Source organism: Geotrypetes seraphini, chromosome 9 (genome assembly GCF_902459505.1).
Source record: "Geotrypetes seraphini chromosome 9, aGeoSer1.1, whole genome shotgun sequence".
Taxonomy (NCBI): Eukaryota; Metazoa; Chordata; class Amphibia; order Gymnophiona; family Dermophiidae; genus Geotrypetes; species Geotrypetes seraphini.
The window spans coordinates 25800505-25817237 of NC_047092.1; the positions used below are offsets into that span (position 1 = coordinate 25800505).

Sequence of the window (16733 nt, forward strand, 5' to 3'; positions counted from 1 at the left end):
ATGCACTGATCTGAACTCTTGAACTCAGGGAAGCAAACACATCATGAGAGCAGATGGCATCAGTCTGTTGACCCTTTCTAAACCAACAGGAGACTGTAACATGCACTTCCGATTGCTCACGTTTGTACCTTGTTTGCCAGGGTGAATGTATCTTGTTTGCTATTTTCGGCTTTTATCCGGCTTCTTTCAAAAAGCCGTGACACCTGTTCAAATAAAAATTCCTTCTCCAACAATTTCTCCTCCTTTTCAGCCAGGCGCAGTTCCAACTGTAAGGAGAGAGCATTTGATTTTTGTAGTGAATAGGCATCATTTTTCTTTGATAATATACATAGGGGGGTAGGGAGATTGGAAGATAAGATGTAGCAAAATTGAAATTTTGAAGGAATATGATAGTTTTAATGATTGTATAGAAAGATGGGAGGGGGAGGGTTTTTAATTAATTTTACATATTAAGAATATAATGTATGATGTTCAAGTGTTATACGATAGTATTTCATGTTGTTCTTTTTGTGCACATGATATAAGTTTGAAAAAGAATAAAGAAATTTAAAAAAATAAAAGATTTGTCATGGTTTAATCTAAAGAGATTTTCTTCTTTTATTATAACGAAAATGTCTTTTGTTTGCAGCACAGGTCAAACTATCCCTGCTTACTATCACTGGGTGAGCAGCCTCATCACAGATTAACAGCCATGCAGTATATCATTTCATTTCATTTAATGTGGTATCTTATATACTGCTTATATATCTTATATACTGCTAAATCTCCCAAAGCATTTTACAAAACAATTAAATCTAATTTTTTCCCATAATGAGATACTTGATAAAGGAGGGGGGGTAGGTTTATTCTCTTTATCATAAAATATAAATAAATTATCATAATAGTTGTTAATATTGTGTGCAACTAACAAAATAAGGGGAGGGAAAGGGATTCATAATTGAATAATAGTTGATAAAATTATTAAATTTTACATGATATCTAAAATTGTAGTAAGGATTATATAAGATATGTTGTATGTACAATATGTTATGGAGATATCAAGTGTATACTTAAGGTAATTGTATGAATCTTTATGATACACTTGTTGTTATATGAAAAAATTAATTAAAAAAATGTTAAACAAACAAACAAAAAAAGGATATTTTAATAAATTTAAGGATGTATGGGGGCCATTAATAAATTATTATAATAAATAGTTAGTTTTGGTTTTCCCCAATTATGATTATGTAAGGTGAGTGGGAGGGTGGGCTTTTAATTTCAAGGATAAAAATGAGTGATATAATTAATATAGTATGTGATGATTAAATACAAATATGTTTCAGAGGGGTGGGTGGAGGATAATTTTTGTTTTGTGAAAATTGTAGATGTTCAAGTGAAATTGTATATTAATGAAGGAAATTGTTGTACACTTGTTGTAAAATTTGAAATGAATAAAGAATATAAAAAGAAAAGAAATCTAAGCAGGTACTTTGAATTTCCCTCTCTTTCCCATCGGGCTCACAATCTAACTATAGTACCTATGAAAGAAATAATTACAGTGGAACCTTGGTTTACGAGCATAATTCGTTCCAGAAGCATGCTCGTAAACCAATTTACTCGTATATCAAAGCGAGTTTCCCCACAGGATGTAAGGGAAACTCGTTTGATTTGTTCCACCTCCTCTCCCCTTTCCCGTGGCCACCGGTGCTGCTCTACCTTACTCCCCCCCGAGGCCACCGGCGCTGCTCCACCTTACCCCCCCCCCCCAAGGCCACCGGCGCTGCTCCACACACACCCCCACCTCCTGCGATCCGGCATCCCACCCTGCTCGCGTCACCCCCCGCCACGATATGACATCCCCCACTCAAACACATTCTCTTACCCCTATCTAGCACCGGCACCAGCACCTACGCACAGGACATGCCGGTGCTGGTGCCTGAAGATCTTCCTTCTTCCTTGTGCTGGGCCTTGAGCATCTGCATCACCATCCCGGGTGCCTCTCACCCTTGCTACCCCACTGGAGGGAACAGTGCTACGTGCCTGTACATTTTGGTGCATATGGGTGTAATTTATAAAATACCCACATAAATACTGATCTAAAATCTGCTCCACCTGTTGGGTGCCCCTGGGCATGCAAAATGCATATATTACAATAATAGAAGAAGCTCTACCTGTAAATAAGCTCGGGCAGTTTTATTAACTCCTACTGTAGCTCTGTAGTTGATGGACTTGTTCTGTTAAAGGTTTTGAAAGGTCACACTGTACCTCCTCTGTTTTTGTGATCAAGTCAGCCTTAGACGGGTCTTCACCTTCTAGCTGACGAACTCTATTCTCTGTAGTGGGGTCTTCCATCTTTAACTCCAGTTCATGCACTTTGTCCTGGCATCGAGCAAGCTGGTAAACATAATATTAAGTCAATACAACAATATAACATCACAACTGGCAGGCAAATATATAGCAAGTCTACAATTATGCCCTGACAAACAATTGAGTTTTTCAGAGTTTCTTAAAAGCTTTCAAATCTTGACAGTACCTCAAAAAACTGGTTAGGGCTTTCCGTAACTGTGGACCAGCCACAGAGATTGCTGTCATCCATGGGTTTTTTAATCATGTACTCCCTGTACATCTTATTTATTTATTTAATTCAATTTATAGCCCGCCCTCCCCAAAGAGCCCAGAGCGGGTTACATAACAGTTATGTCTTCAAGTGCTAACTTCATTGTAAACTCCAAACGCAGAGATCGAGACGGTAAATACTTTCTCAGTACTTATACTAAATACCATGGTGCTTCCCCATATACTACTTGATGTACAAGTGTCAGAACTGTATATTCTATACGGAACATGACAGGCAACCAGTGCAGCTGTTTCAACACATGTTCAGAACGAGAGACTCCACTAATCATTCTGGCAGCTGTATTCTGTATTACTTGTAAAGCATGTACTTTAGCTTGTTTTTATCGCGTTCCTAAAAAGCCCGATATTAGATAAGTTTCTTATTTCACTAGGCAGAGAATTCCACAGCTCTGCAGCTCTTCCCAAGAGTGTTCTCTTCCTAGAGGAGAGTAATCTACAGTCTTTACAAGATGATATTACCTAGTTGAATGAAATACAGTTATCAAAATACATCAGATAACCTGGACATAACCCACATACAATTTTAAAAATAAAAAGCAAGCTTTTAAATTCAATTCTTGCTTCAATTGGCAACTAATGCAGCACTCGTAGTAAAGGGGTAACATGATCAAATCTATTTCCCCCGATTATAAGTTTAGCAGCAACGTTGTGTAGAATCTGCAATTGTTTCATCTGTTTGACATGAAGACCTAGCAGACCTATATTACAATAATCTAATGAGGTAGGTTTTAAGGACGGAACTATAACCTGTAGAAAACTCTCTCTCTCTCCCCCTCTGCAGTCAGGTCTGTCTCTCTCTCCCCCCCTCCATCTCTCTCTTCCTCTGTCTTATCTCTTTTTCTCTCTCCCCTCCTCCCTCTGCAGTTGAGTCTTTTTTCCTCCCCCTGCATGGCCCAGTCTTTTTCTCCTACCTCTCCTACCTTCCTCCCCCCCTGGCCCAGTCTCTCTCTCTTCCTTCCTTCCCCCCCACCCTGTACTCCTACCAACCCTGCTAGCAGTGCTTTTTCTTATATGCTAGCATTGCCGATTAGCTGGCTGGCTGGCTAAAATAGCACGTTAGTGGTAAAATAACAAATCTCTACGGTAGCTCACATTGATAACTACTCCCTTATGTAATCTTCCCACATATTTATCAAAGATCCTATATTTTTCTTATTTCTCATTTATTTATGCCACCTAACCTATACATATCAATGTCTAGATTTTCTTTAGGATTAGAAAATGTTGCTTTGCTGGATCGTGCAGCGGAAGTAAGACAATTAGAGTCTTGGAAAGCAATCTGTTGAGTTGGCCTGGGTTTGACTCCCAGCTCCAGTTTTTGATCCCAGGGCTAGCTGGGGATTTTGTTAAGTTTCTGGAGCTCCCACAAATATAATGGCTGGGCTATGGAAGGTTATAACAATCAGGGAAATATCCCAAGTAACTGTCAGTGAAGGTTTCTAGTGTCGCTACCCAATTGATGCTGTTTCTGACATGCCAAAAATATAATTCAAAGACAAAAAAGAAAGCATTCTGCTGTCCCACATGAGCATGGAAATATCAGCAGTGACATACCAGTAAGGATGGAGGAAAGAGAAGCAGTATGGAACAAATTATCTGGAGATAAGGTCAAAAGCAAATGCCAGACACGCCAGGAAGCAAGGCGAGAAGTACAAGTTGTTTATTGTTTAGTATCTTTGGAGAGCTTGAATTGTAACTTTACTTTTGTGGAAAAATTGTACAATTAGATTATTACATTGTGGGCAGCATGATTTACAGTGTAGGTTTAAGGTCAAGCGCATTACTGAATTTTTATTATTTTTCAAAAAGCTATAACTTATTCTATAGCTATTCAACAAATATTTACTTGTGCCTACTATGCACGTTTAAGAGATACCATAGGAGTCAACTTTAGAAAATGAACTTACGAACTCAACATAAATCTTCCTCCGCCCAAGGCTGGCTGTGAGTGTGACTGGCCAGTTCATATTTAAATGTCAAGAGCAACTAGGGGAAATCTCAAGTGGCCAAGTTAAAACCAACTAGGGAAATATACTTCATAATCCCACCAGTCATTCTTTTCTCTCACCCAAGAACATATTCCTCAGTCTTCCCTTCTCCTTAACATTCCCCATCCTTCCAGTCAGACCCCATCAGTCTTTCTTGCCCCTCAACCCATTTGCATCACAATCTCTCTCTCCTGAATGCTATCTAATACACCACTATTTCTCAGCCCTCCTATGGTCTCACGTTCTCCTAATCTCTTCCTCTCTCCTTATGATCTTGGAATAAGCTTGGCTCTCCTTAAATGGGCTCCTTCACTAGGCCACCTTAACAAAGGAAAGCTAATTGGCTTAGCCAGGAGGGTAAGGCCCAGTCAGAGAAAGTTAAAGCTTCAGAGTGGGAACAGAGTGCTAGTTGCACTAAAAACAGTGGTTAAGACTGTGCAGGTTTCTGTGGGCTGATTTTTTGGCCGATTTCTAAATGGTGATCAATGTTCAAATGGCTTCCCATGTAAATGAGTTTTGTGGAGGGCAGCCATAATCCCATCCGATTGCTGGTTTAGAAGCTGGCTCTCACACATGTGCAGAGCCGGTTTGGGGAAGCCCCAAAGCAGCCTCTTGCCACTCAGCTGTTTGGGGCTTTTTTCTTTTTTATGCCACAGATGTTGTGCATGTGTTACACTTGCACAATATCTGCCCCATAAAAAAAGTCAAGCCCCCCCCCAATGAGGGCTCCCCTGATGACCCCAGAACAAAAATAGAGGCAGGAGGGATCCATCCCCCTGTCAGGACCCCCCCCCCCCTTGTACTGTAATAAAAATCAGCAGGAGAGATGCTCACTTCCTCCTGCTGCTGCAACCCCCCCTTGCTGAACCCCCCCCCCCAACTCCCTGTACTTTACAAAAAATCAGTCAGGTCTTTCTCTCTCTCCCCCCACCAGGAGTGATGCCCACTCCCTCCTGCTACCACATGCGTCCCCGCTCCCCAAAACCACCCCTGCCCCTCGAACCATCCCCGTATCTCTACGTGAAGAAGACAGCAGGAGAGATGCCTAGTACCTCCAGCTCACAGGCCCGCCACTCCAAAATGGCAGACCTTCCCTTTTCCAGTGCATCCTGGGATGCACGGGGAGAGGCCTAAGGCTCTGATGGCTTAGACGCCTAAGGCCTACATTTCAGGCGTCTATTGTGGCTCTAGAGAGATGCCTAGGGCCATTAAAACTTGCCCAAGGCCACTTGAGGGAGATACCACGCCAAGCCTTGGACGAGCTTAGGTGTCCCTACATGTCTGCCTACACCCGCGACAAATGCCTAAAGTGTAGGCGTCCTGCCTTGAGGAGCTTTTTCTAAAAACATGCATCCCAATTGGGACGCGTACCACCGCCTACAATAAGGACATCCGTTTGTAGAATCAGCCCCAAGATACGTATATGAAGCATTCTTTTCAATAACAGGGAAATATAACAACTGATCACTGAATGTAAATCTCATCTAGAATTAGAACAAAGAAGCAAACGGGTCATATATTCTTGGGTTACATCAGGTATAATACTGAAAATGAAACATAACACTTAAAAAAATAATCTAGCAATTACAGGCAGCCACTGAAGTTTGGCCAACAAAGAAGATGCCTTAGTGAATTTCCAAGTCTGAAAAATAAGTTTGTCTGTCATATTCTGCTGTATTTCTAGTCTGACTCTTAATTTAACAGAAATTTCCAAACATAAAGGGAATTACAATAATCTGAATTATAGTTAATGCCTGAAACAACCACCGTTTAGCATGCTTTTGTGAAAGTAGCATCTTATTACCATAGCTGATGTCATTTAATAAATACTCTTTGAACTACTGAGTTCATCTGATATTCCAATGGAGGGACTAAACCAAGTATGACTCCTACAATTTCTATTCTTTGTTCAAATGGAATATTGATACCCACAAGTAAAGCATTAGAATCAGGAGGAGCTTGGTCTTATCAGTGTTTAATTTTAGGCAAAGGGAACAAATCTAGTTCTCCACTATTCCAAATTCCTAGTAAGTTAAGAACATAGGAATTGCCGCTGCTGGGTCAGACCAGTGGTCCACTGTGCCCAGCAGTCCGCTCACGTGGCGGCCCTTAGGTCAAAGACCAATGCCCTGAGTCTAGCCTTACATGCATACATTCTAGTTCAGCAGGAACTTGTCTTACTTTGTCTTGAATCCCCTATAACAGCCTCCGGAAGAGCGTTTCCAGTTTTCTACCACTCTCTGGGTGAAGAAGAACTTCCTTACGTTTATACGGAATCTATCCCCTTTTAACTTTAGAGTGCCCTCTCGTTCTCTCTACCTTGGAGAGGGTGAACAAACTGTTTTTATCTACTAAGTCTATTCCCTTCATTATTTTGAATGTTGACCCTAGAACTTTGAGAACAGGTATTAATAACACTATGTCATCTGCCTAAGAATAAACAGAAATTCCCAGCTCTTCCAAATCTAAACCAAAAGAACTTGGGAATACCTGAAAAAGAACAGGTGATAGAGGAGATCCCTGGGATTCTCCACAGATGGCCTGCCAAGACAAAGATAAAATACTATCCAGCTTAACCTTATGAGATCTTTGGGAAAAAAGTTTTCTTAAACCAGTTAAAAATTGAATCAGAGACCCTTCGCTCAATCAGTCTATTCTAAGCAATAAAAGATTGAGATCAACAATGTTAAAAGCAGCTGATAAGTCCAGAAGCATTAAAATTGCCTGTCTTCTCTACATAATATATCTTTTCTTCCTGCTCTCCATCACTACTGGCTGTAGTACTAGGTAAATTAGGTAACTACCCAGGATGGTACAATTTTGAGGGTGATGCAGCAGCATTAGTTTGGGAGTTATTTAGGCCTGGATTTTGTAAATGGCACCAATATCGGTGGCCGCCTATAAAATGGCCGCCTATCAATCAGACAATAGCGCAGTTTGCAGAATCGTGGCTACATGAAAAGTAGGCGCCGGAAATACAGGCCAGGTTTTAAAGGCCTACGTTTTCGGCACCTATCTTTTAAGAGAATCACACCTAACGCCACTCCCAGCATTAACCACACCTGGTGTTAGGCATTGTAAAGCGCCTTTGTAGGCGGGATAACAGTGGGCTTTTTGGAGGTGCCCTTAGGCGCCTCCTTTTTTTTTTAACTGAGTTTTCATTTGTTTCTAGTTGCATATTCTTTTTTTCTTTTTTTTTTTTTTAGTATCAACATTTTATTGAAAGTTTTCCTGAAGTATATAACAGAATTATAAAACCAAAGAAACAAGCTGAAAGCTCGTAAATCAGAGATATAGGAGTCAGACTTCTAGAGGAGCCCAAGTCCTAGTAAAGCTGGAGATGTTATTTTGTTTAAACGCTATTATTTCTTCAAATTTTCTGATGGTACAAAGATGATTCTACCATTCAGTTAAAACCAATTAAGTTAGGCGACGGTAGGGCACCTACTGCTGCCTAACATCGGGCACCGTTTTTAGAATTGGGACCAGAGTGCTCAAAATATCACCACGTTTCAACCAGATGAATTCTGCTCAGCCTAGGAAAAGGCAGCATCTTACATATTGCAGTGAGCAGTTCAACATCAGTACAACCATTGTAAAACTAAACAAGCCAGACTAGTACAGATCAATCCTACACCGTCAATCCTAACAGAAAACCATATCTTTCGAACATACAGAACACAGAAAACACCTTCGCCTAGTATGGAATATGTCATCACAAACTAACCCCTCCCCCTTTTACAAAACTGTAGTGTAGATTTCAGCCACGGTGGTAACAGCTCTGACGCTCATAGAATTCTGAGCATCAGAGCTGCTACCACCACCGCTTGCGCTAAAAAACGCTCCACAGTTTTGTAAAAGGGGGGATAAAATAGAAATACATAGACAAAGGTTAAATTGAACCAGCAAGAAGCTGGACTCTGCATACAATGCAACACCACAGAAACAGTGACACATGTCTCCTAAAGCAATAAATAAATAGAAAAGTTTTGTTCTACCTTTGTCTTCTGTGGTTTCTGCTTTCCTCATCTTGTTACTGTCTTCGTTCCATCCACTGTCTGCCATCTCTCTGCCCCTCCCTATATGGCATCTTTTCTCCTTCTATGCTCCTTCCAGAAACTGTATGCCTCCCCCTTCCATCTCTCCTTTCACCCCCATAGGTCTGGCATCTCTCTCCTCTCCTTCCCTCTCCCACACCTCTCTTCTGCAATCCCTTTCTTCCCTCATTTTCCTTTTCAATCTATTTTCTGCATCCATCTAGATTACTTTCTTACTACCCTCTCATCAATTTCCTTTTTTACTGTCTACCTACAGCTCACCCCCTCTTTCCCTCACCCCCTCCAGTATTTCCCTAACTCAATCCTTTTCCCCCGTCACCTGCCCTATTCTTTTCCCCCACTTCCATCATCTGCCCCTTCTCCCCATTTCCATCATCTGCCCTCTTCTCTCTCCCCTTTCTCCCCACTTCCATCATCTGCCCCATTCTCTCAATCTCTCCATCCACCATAGACCCATCTTTCTCCCTTTCTCACCTTTCCGATTTTGGCAACAAGATCTGCAACCCCCCAACCTCCCCGTGATGACACTTAAGATCGGCAACGGGCCTCCTTCTACCCCTGGCATCAACAGAACTTCAGATCGGCAACGCGGTACTCAGTCAAAAGCGGAAACAGGAAGCTAAGTCAGAGGGAAGCTTTTGATGTGAGCACTAGAGAATGACATGGGGAAAAAATCTGTCCCCGTCACTGCACCATCCTCTTCACCGCCCCGTCACCGCCATCCCATTCACTGCCCTGTTACTGTCCCCGCAGCATCCATACAAGCCTCAGTACTGCAATATTTAGCTTATTCCTTCCTTATAAATCAAAGTTCTGGCTGCTGAACTGGAGAAAGAGATGTTCAGCTGGCAGGGCTTTGTTTATAAATTTTTATCAACACAACTAATATACTACTTTATCCTGAAGCAAAAAAAAAAAAAGAAATATAATTTTTTTCTACCTTTGTTGCCTGGTTTCTGCTTTCCTCATGTTCTCATTCAATTCCTTCCATCCACTGTCTCTCTTCTCTCTGCGTCTTCCATTTGCTCTGTTACTGTGTCTCTCCCTTTCTCCCCCCTTCCAAATTGGTCTGGCACCCATCTTCTTCCCTCCGCTCCCCCCATAGTCTGGCATCTCTGTCTTCTTCCCTGCCAGCGTCTTTTCCCCACTCTCTCTTCCCCATTTCCCTTCAGCGTCTTCTCCCCACTCTCTCTTCCCCATTTCCCTTCAGCATCTTCTCCCCCCTCTGTCTTCCCCATGTGCTTACAGTGTCCTTCTCCCCCCCATCTTCCCCATGTCCTGTCAGCATCTTTCTCCCCATCTTCCCCATATCCTTTCAGCATCCTTCTCCCCCCTCTGTCTTCCCCATGTGTTTTCAGCGTCCTTCTCCCCCTCTGTCTTCCCCATGTCCTTTCAGCATCCTTCTCCCCCCTCTGTCTTCCCCATGTCCTTTCAGCATCCTTCTCCCCCCTCTGTCTTCCCCATGTGCTTTCAGCGTCCTTCTCCCCAACTTCCCCATGTCCTGTCAGCGTCCTTCTCCCCCCTCTGTTTTCCCCATGTCCTTTCAGCATCCTTCTCCCCCCACCCCGTCTTCCCCATGTCCTGTCAGCGTCCTTCTTCCCCCTCTGTCTTCCCCATGTGCTTTCAGCATCCTTCATCCCCCTCTGTCTTCCCCATGTGCTTTCTGCGTCCTTCTCCCCCCTCTGTTTTACCCATTTCCCTTAAGCATCTTTTTCCTCTCCACTCCACCTTTCCTCCCTTTCTCCCTCCCTGCCCCTTACCTTCGTGGTGCTTCCTCCCCCTCCCCGCCCACCCGCCCGACTGACCGACAACAGGCCCAATCCGACAAACCTCCCTGCCCTGTGGCTGCGAGTCTAAATTACCTTCTTACAGCAGCCGGAGCACTGTAGTTGCATATGGCTGCCGTAAAGGTCGTCTCTGATGCAACTTCCTGCAGTGTGAGCCCGTGGTTTTGACCTGCAGGTTTAAAGGGGGGCTGCACTTTGGCGTGTTCTGTTAAGTACAGTGCAAAAGGAAGTGGGAACGGACAATGAGCACTCCACTGAAGAACACTGATGTAAAACCAATTTGTTTATTTCATAAAAGGACACAAGCAGAAGCTGTGGACCTGACACAGCACTGTGTTTCGGCATCTGAGGAATGCCTGCATCAGGGGTCACTGTAGCTTTTCAGTGTTTTTGGTTATTCTGGCATGTTAGTTGGACCGAGCTTTGTTTTATCCCAGACCTGCAGGCATTCCTCAGTGGAGTGCTCATTGTCCGTTCCCATTTCCTTTTATACTGTTTTATACTTGTGGGTTCTCTGTCCTGTTGGATTTTTGGTGTTCTGTTAAGTTCCAGAACATGCTGCAGTGCAGCCCTGCTTTAAAGCCACAGGCTCGCCCTGTAGGCGAGTCGGGGCGGGTTTCGTGTTCTGTTCCGTAGTCTAACTGCAAAGCGCTGTAATATTTTTGGGGCAGATTCATGATTTCTTTCGGGAGCTGTGACCTCCTATGCCACTCCTCCCTTGTTTTTACCTCATTTGTGCAGGAGAACAGATGCATTTGCGGATCGCATGTACAGCCAACAATGATGGTCTGCGCATGTGTCGCGATTGGTCTTGAGCGTTCCGTGGGATCGTTTGTGGGCGTGTGTCCAATTAGGCCATTTGCATGGGGAGCCTTTAGTGGATCGGTTGCCCGGCAAGACTCGGCCACGGATCAGAATCGGATCGGTGAGGTGAGTTAGTGAATCTAGGCCATACTGACCATTTTGTTCCACTGTGGGTATGCTTTTTATGTGGATTCACACACCCATCACTTTTTGGAAACATGGACCGTGTTGGGTCCCGGATTATAACCTATGGGGACCATATTTTTGGGATACAAACTGCTTATTTATTGATTAAAGACTTGGTATTTTGTACATCATTTCTGCAGTTCTGTTTTTTGTTTAGTGGCTTGACTCCTGCATGCCCAGAAAAATGAACTTGCATGTCACACCCTTGCCCAAACGTCAGAGATTGCTGATCATTGATCTTGCAGCAAGTAATATGAAGAATTGTGAGCACATTAGTACTTTTAAAGATTCTAGTTTTCAGTTACTGGCATATATACCATTAATTACCAGACTATGTACAGTTAGTATATCGGGGTTTCAGAGATGAGTACTTAAGAGCCATGATGGAAAAGGAGCACTGGGCTTTGAGAAAGGTTTTACATAGGAACTTTGAGCCAAAGTCTAAAAACAGGGAAAAAATTACTACATTATTTGGATAAAGTCAAAATTATACACTGGCAAAAGCTAATTGCTAATTTACATGTACCTGAATTTGAGATGACACTATCTCTTCCTCTAGTGTTTTTTTGCATGTCAGACATTTCTGAGCATGCTCAATCTGCCTGTTTTTCTCAGTAATTTGTATCTTCAGAAACCGAATCTTCTCATCCATGGCTTGCAATTCAACGTCTCCATTTCTGATCAACATTTCTTGAATGTTCATTTTCTCATAGAAAACACACACCTCCTCCTCCCGCTCTATCAGCTGAACGGCCCTGTGAGAAACCAAAAGACTATTCAGTCCACTTTTTAATAATCATATTTTCTGGGGGACTGGCAGTTTCTCCCTGCATTCTTTGGAGTTTCCAGCTCTGCTGGAACAGGGGCTGGCCTCTGCTCCCATAAATATTAATTTGCAACTTTCGGCGTTTGCCCTCTATTTTTTTCCTCTCCTAACTTACTTAGCTCAAGCACTTTAGCAAGCCTCAGCTAAGGGCTATTCACCAAGGCTCTTTCCAGACACAGCTATCATGGGCCATAAATACTTTCTAGAGCTCAGAACAAGTTACAAATCAGGTACTCAAACATTTTCCCTTTCTGTCCTGGTGGGCTCACAATCTATGCAATGTACCTGGGGCAGTGGAGGATTAAGTGACTGCATGCAAGATTTGAACCCACAACCTCAGGGTGCTGAGACTGTAGCTATAACCATTACACCGTGTCTCCTCATCTGGAGGGCCTCCAAGCATGCACATACGTGATGACATCATACACATGCACGGACACCCTCCAGACGTGGCCCCAAGCTCAGGCAGAGCCAGAGCCTTTCCTGCCACCTCCAGCCAGCACAAAATGAGCCTCTAGTGGCTCACAACAGGAGCTCCTGCTCCTGGACTAATGGTACCCATGGTGGGACTGTGATTGATGCGGCTCCCACCCACAGGTGACTCCCGCTGTTTCCTCATTCCTCCTGGGCCCTCCCCGAAAGTTAAAAAAAAATTAGGCTGGACTTAGAGAGAGTCCAAAACCCAGACAAATTGTCAGGTTTTAGAAAACCATCCGGACACCTGAACAGTCCTCTATAAAGAGGACATGTTCAGGTAAATCTGGATGAATGGTAACCCTAGCTATGAGCCCAGTGCCAGCTGGCCCGTGGAGTAGAAACTTGACCTGGAAGTCAAATCCTGCATGACTCTGTAAAACACAGCACTGCTGCTGAGTTATTAGGTGGATCCATAAAAGATATTTTATAACTTGAGCAGTCATAAGGATACTTTCACGGGATGGAGAGCTATATGTTAACTCTTAACTGACAAATACTGGCCTACAGAAACTGCTTAAATGGACAGATGTGTTATTTGATATAGAAATAAGGGCCAATAAATAGAAAGCAAAGAGCTTATTCTGCCCTATGCTGAGTAAGTGGGTTTTAGCGCTCAAAAGCTATATAACAAGTTACTCCAATGAAGTCCTTTTATGTTTTGCTTTTATTTATTAATCTTTACTTATTTACTTTCACATGAACTAACATGGCAAGAAAACGACTTTATTATTTGGAAAGCATTTTGTTTAAAATATCACCGATCTTGTGAAGCTGTATAAAAAGACGAAACTGGAGAGAAAATGAGAAGGAAAGGCTGCATTAAGAACATAGGACACACTGGGAAAGTCTATTCTATAATACGTTACGGAATACTCGATTACCTGGTATCGCCACCAGCCATAGTCACAAAATGTGAGTGCGTAAAAGTGGCAGGGGCAGAAGTAACTCACAGTATTCTATAAGTTACACATATAAGTCAGAGCCCTGCCTATGTCTAAACCAACTTGCATTTAAGTGCTGTTCCCTGGATCCTATACATGGCGCCCAAACTTGGTGTAGACCATAACTGTGCCTGTAACTTAATTGACAAATGATTAGTTCATTGGCACTATTCGGCAACAATTAAAATTTATGCACGCCTCTTCCTAGTCGGGATTCTGCAAAGATGAGCACATAAATTTTCCACACGGATCAGAGACATTCCTAGAATTTGCATGCAGTGTTACAGAATATGGCAGATTTGCGCCTAATTTATTTATTCATGTGTTTACAAAAACTTGATATACTACCCTTCAAAGCTTAACAGAAAAAGGGGGGGGGGAGTAAACAAATTAAAAACCAAAAAAATAAAAAATAAATGCTTGAGAGATTCAGTCCCTCTAACCTACTTTGATTGGCTCTGGTAGCAGCACTGCTGCAATTCTAACAGGCTGCCTTGGGGTCTTGGCCTTCCGAGTGATGAGTCCCTCCCACATGGAAGCAGGAAATTGCATCAGAAGAGGCAGGACACATCACAAGAAAGGCCAAGATCCCAAAGCAGTCTGTTAGAATTACAGCAGTGCCTCTACCGGAACTGACTGGAGCACAGTGAGACGAGAAGAACAGATGCTGGAACGAGGAGGAAGAGATATGTTTCAAGTTTCAAGTTTCAAGTTTAATATTCATTTGATGAATCGCTTATAACAATATCTAAGCGATGTACAATTTAAAAACCATCAGAATGTGGTAATACAATTAGTTACCAAATTTTAAACAAAAGACAAACAAAATTGGACAGACAGGAAAGGGTGGGGAGGAGGGGGAAAGTTACAGTTTTTATATTTAGAATTTAACATCAATAGGAAAGTACATTGGGTAGTGGCGGGTTTTAATAAAATAAGAAGAATACGGAAACCTGAAATATTACTTTTCATGCATCAAATGCATCTTGAAATAAGTATGTTTTTAAAATTTTCTTAAAAGAGACTAGGTCTGTTTTGTTTTTAATAAAATTTGGAAGAGAGTTCCACAATGTAGGGGCTTTCACGGAGAACATATCATTACGTCTTGTGCCTATGATTCTCAGCGAAGGGATTGAGAGCAGTTGTGATGAAGAGGATCTTAAAGAACGAGAAGGTCTGTATGGGATAATCATTTTTGCTATAAATTGGGGTTCGTTGAAGCTCAATGTTTTATGTACCAAAAAAAAAATTTTGAAAGTTATTCTATGAGTTATGGGAAGCCAGTGTGATTTAATAAGTAAAGGGGTGACATGGTCGAATTTTTTTGCATTGTGAATTAACTTAACTGATGTATTTTGGATGATTTGGAGACGTCTAATTTCTTTCTGTGTTATGTTAATTAGAAGAGAATTACAGTAATCCAATTTAGAAATGATAAGAGAATGAACTAAGATATTGAGTGATTTAGAATCTAAAAAAGTAGAAATTGAACGTAAGAGCCGTAATCTGTAAAAGCATGATTTAACTATTTCGCTAATATGGTTATGAAATGAAAGATCTACATCAATTGTTACACCGAGAATTTTCAGCTTAGAGACCGTTTCTATAGGAGTGTTATCAAGAATGAATGGTATTTTTTGAAGTATGTCTCCTTTCCAAGTGAAAAGCAGTGTTTTTGTTTTTTGAGTGTTTAAAACCAATTTGTTATTGTTTAGCCAGTTTTTTATTAGTTCTAATTTATCATTGATTATTTTTATTTCTTCTGTATTTTCTGGGTTGAGAGGATGCATGAGTTGAATGTCGTCAGCGTATGAAAAGGTTGTAAAACCTAATGACTGTGACATCGTGATAAGCGGGGATAGGAAGATGTTAAATAAAAGAGGAGATAATATAGATCCTTGTGGAACGCCAAACGCTGTTGAGAAGTTTTCAGAATAGGTTTCATTGAATTTGACTCTTGAGGTACGGTCCGATAAATAAGATGTTAACCATTTTAGGACTTGGCCTTCTATCCCTAATGATTGCAGTCGATTAAGAAGAAGTTCGTGATCTACAGTATCGAAAGCTGCGGATAGGTCTAAAGAAAAGAGTGCCACAGATTTATGATGGTCGAGAAAGTAGTGTATGTTAGTAACGAGACCGATCATAGAATATTCAGTGCTGTGATGTTTTCGAAAGCCGGTTTGGTTGGGATGTAACGCATTAGAGGATTCGATGAATTCTGAAAGCTGTTCAAAAACAAGTTTTTCAGACAGTTTCATTAAGAATGGTAAATTTGAAATAGGGCGATAATTGGATGAATCATCTTGACTGGATTTGATGTTTTTTATTATTGGTGTGACAATAGAGGTTTTCCAAGCGGTAGGGACGGTAGCTGAGGAGAAACTATGTTGTATGAGCGATAGAATAAAAGGACCAAAGTAAGGAAGAAATTTTTTTAGATAGAACGGCGGAATAAGTTCTGTAGGAGAGCCTTTTAGATTTATTGATTTAAAATGTCTTTCGATGTCGTTTAAGGTTGGAATTCTGAAGTTTGTACATTTGGCTGTTGGAATAAAGTTGTTTGTGGTTGAGTTTTCCAATGTAGATGAAATCATTGTATTATTTGAAAGTTTTTGTCTTATTATGGTTATCTTTTGGCAGAAGTAATCTGCTAGTTCTTGTGCTTTTAGTATTGATTTTTGACTAGATATATATATTTTTTTTTCCGGGTTTACTGATTTTAGAATATTAAAGAGAACGGCAGTATTTTTGGCTTTTTGAATTTTGTTATTATAGTAAGATTTTTTTGCCTGGATAATTTCACGTTTATAATAGAGAGAAGTATCTTTAAATTTTTGAAGTATGCTGGACCTGGTGAGAGAGACTTGCTAGTGAGAGAGAGGTTCTGAGGCTAGGGTTGCTAGATTTTCCCCCCTAGCCACGCCCGCCAGACACGCCTAGTTCTGCCCTCCGTTGCCTGCTTTTGTCGGGCAGGGAGGGAACACCTAATAACTCATTACACTAGATGATGACCAAGAATAGATCTTATTTGCCCTCCTCAGTCTCTC

The 16733-nt window shown here is 41.6% G+C and overlaps 1 protein-coding gene across 3 annotated transcripts in view; it reads right to left on the minus strand.

Moving 5' to 3' along the window:
- CCDC146 (coiled-coil domain containing 146) overlaps positions 1-16733 on the minus strand; it is a 190127-nt gene that overhangs the window by 11751 nt on the left and 161643 nt on the right. For 2 of the 3 annotated variants that reach the window (XM_033959108.1, XM_033959109.1), the window contains exons 15-17: positions 11966-12194; positions 2245-2373; positions 129-266 (exon numbers count right to left, since the gene is read on the minus strand). In XM_033959108.1, the coding sequence (XP_033814999.1) occupies positions 129-266; positions 2245-2373; positions 11966-12194 (496 nt within the window). Of the gene's footprint in view, positions 1-128; positions 267-2150; positions 2374-11965; positions 12195-16733 lie in introns of those variants that run through there. The other variant, XM_033959110.1, reaches the window with a different exon arrangement.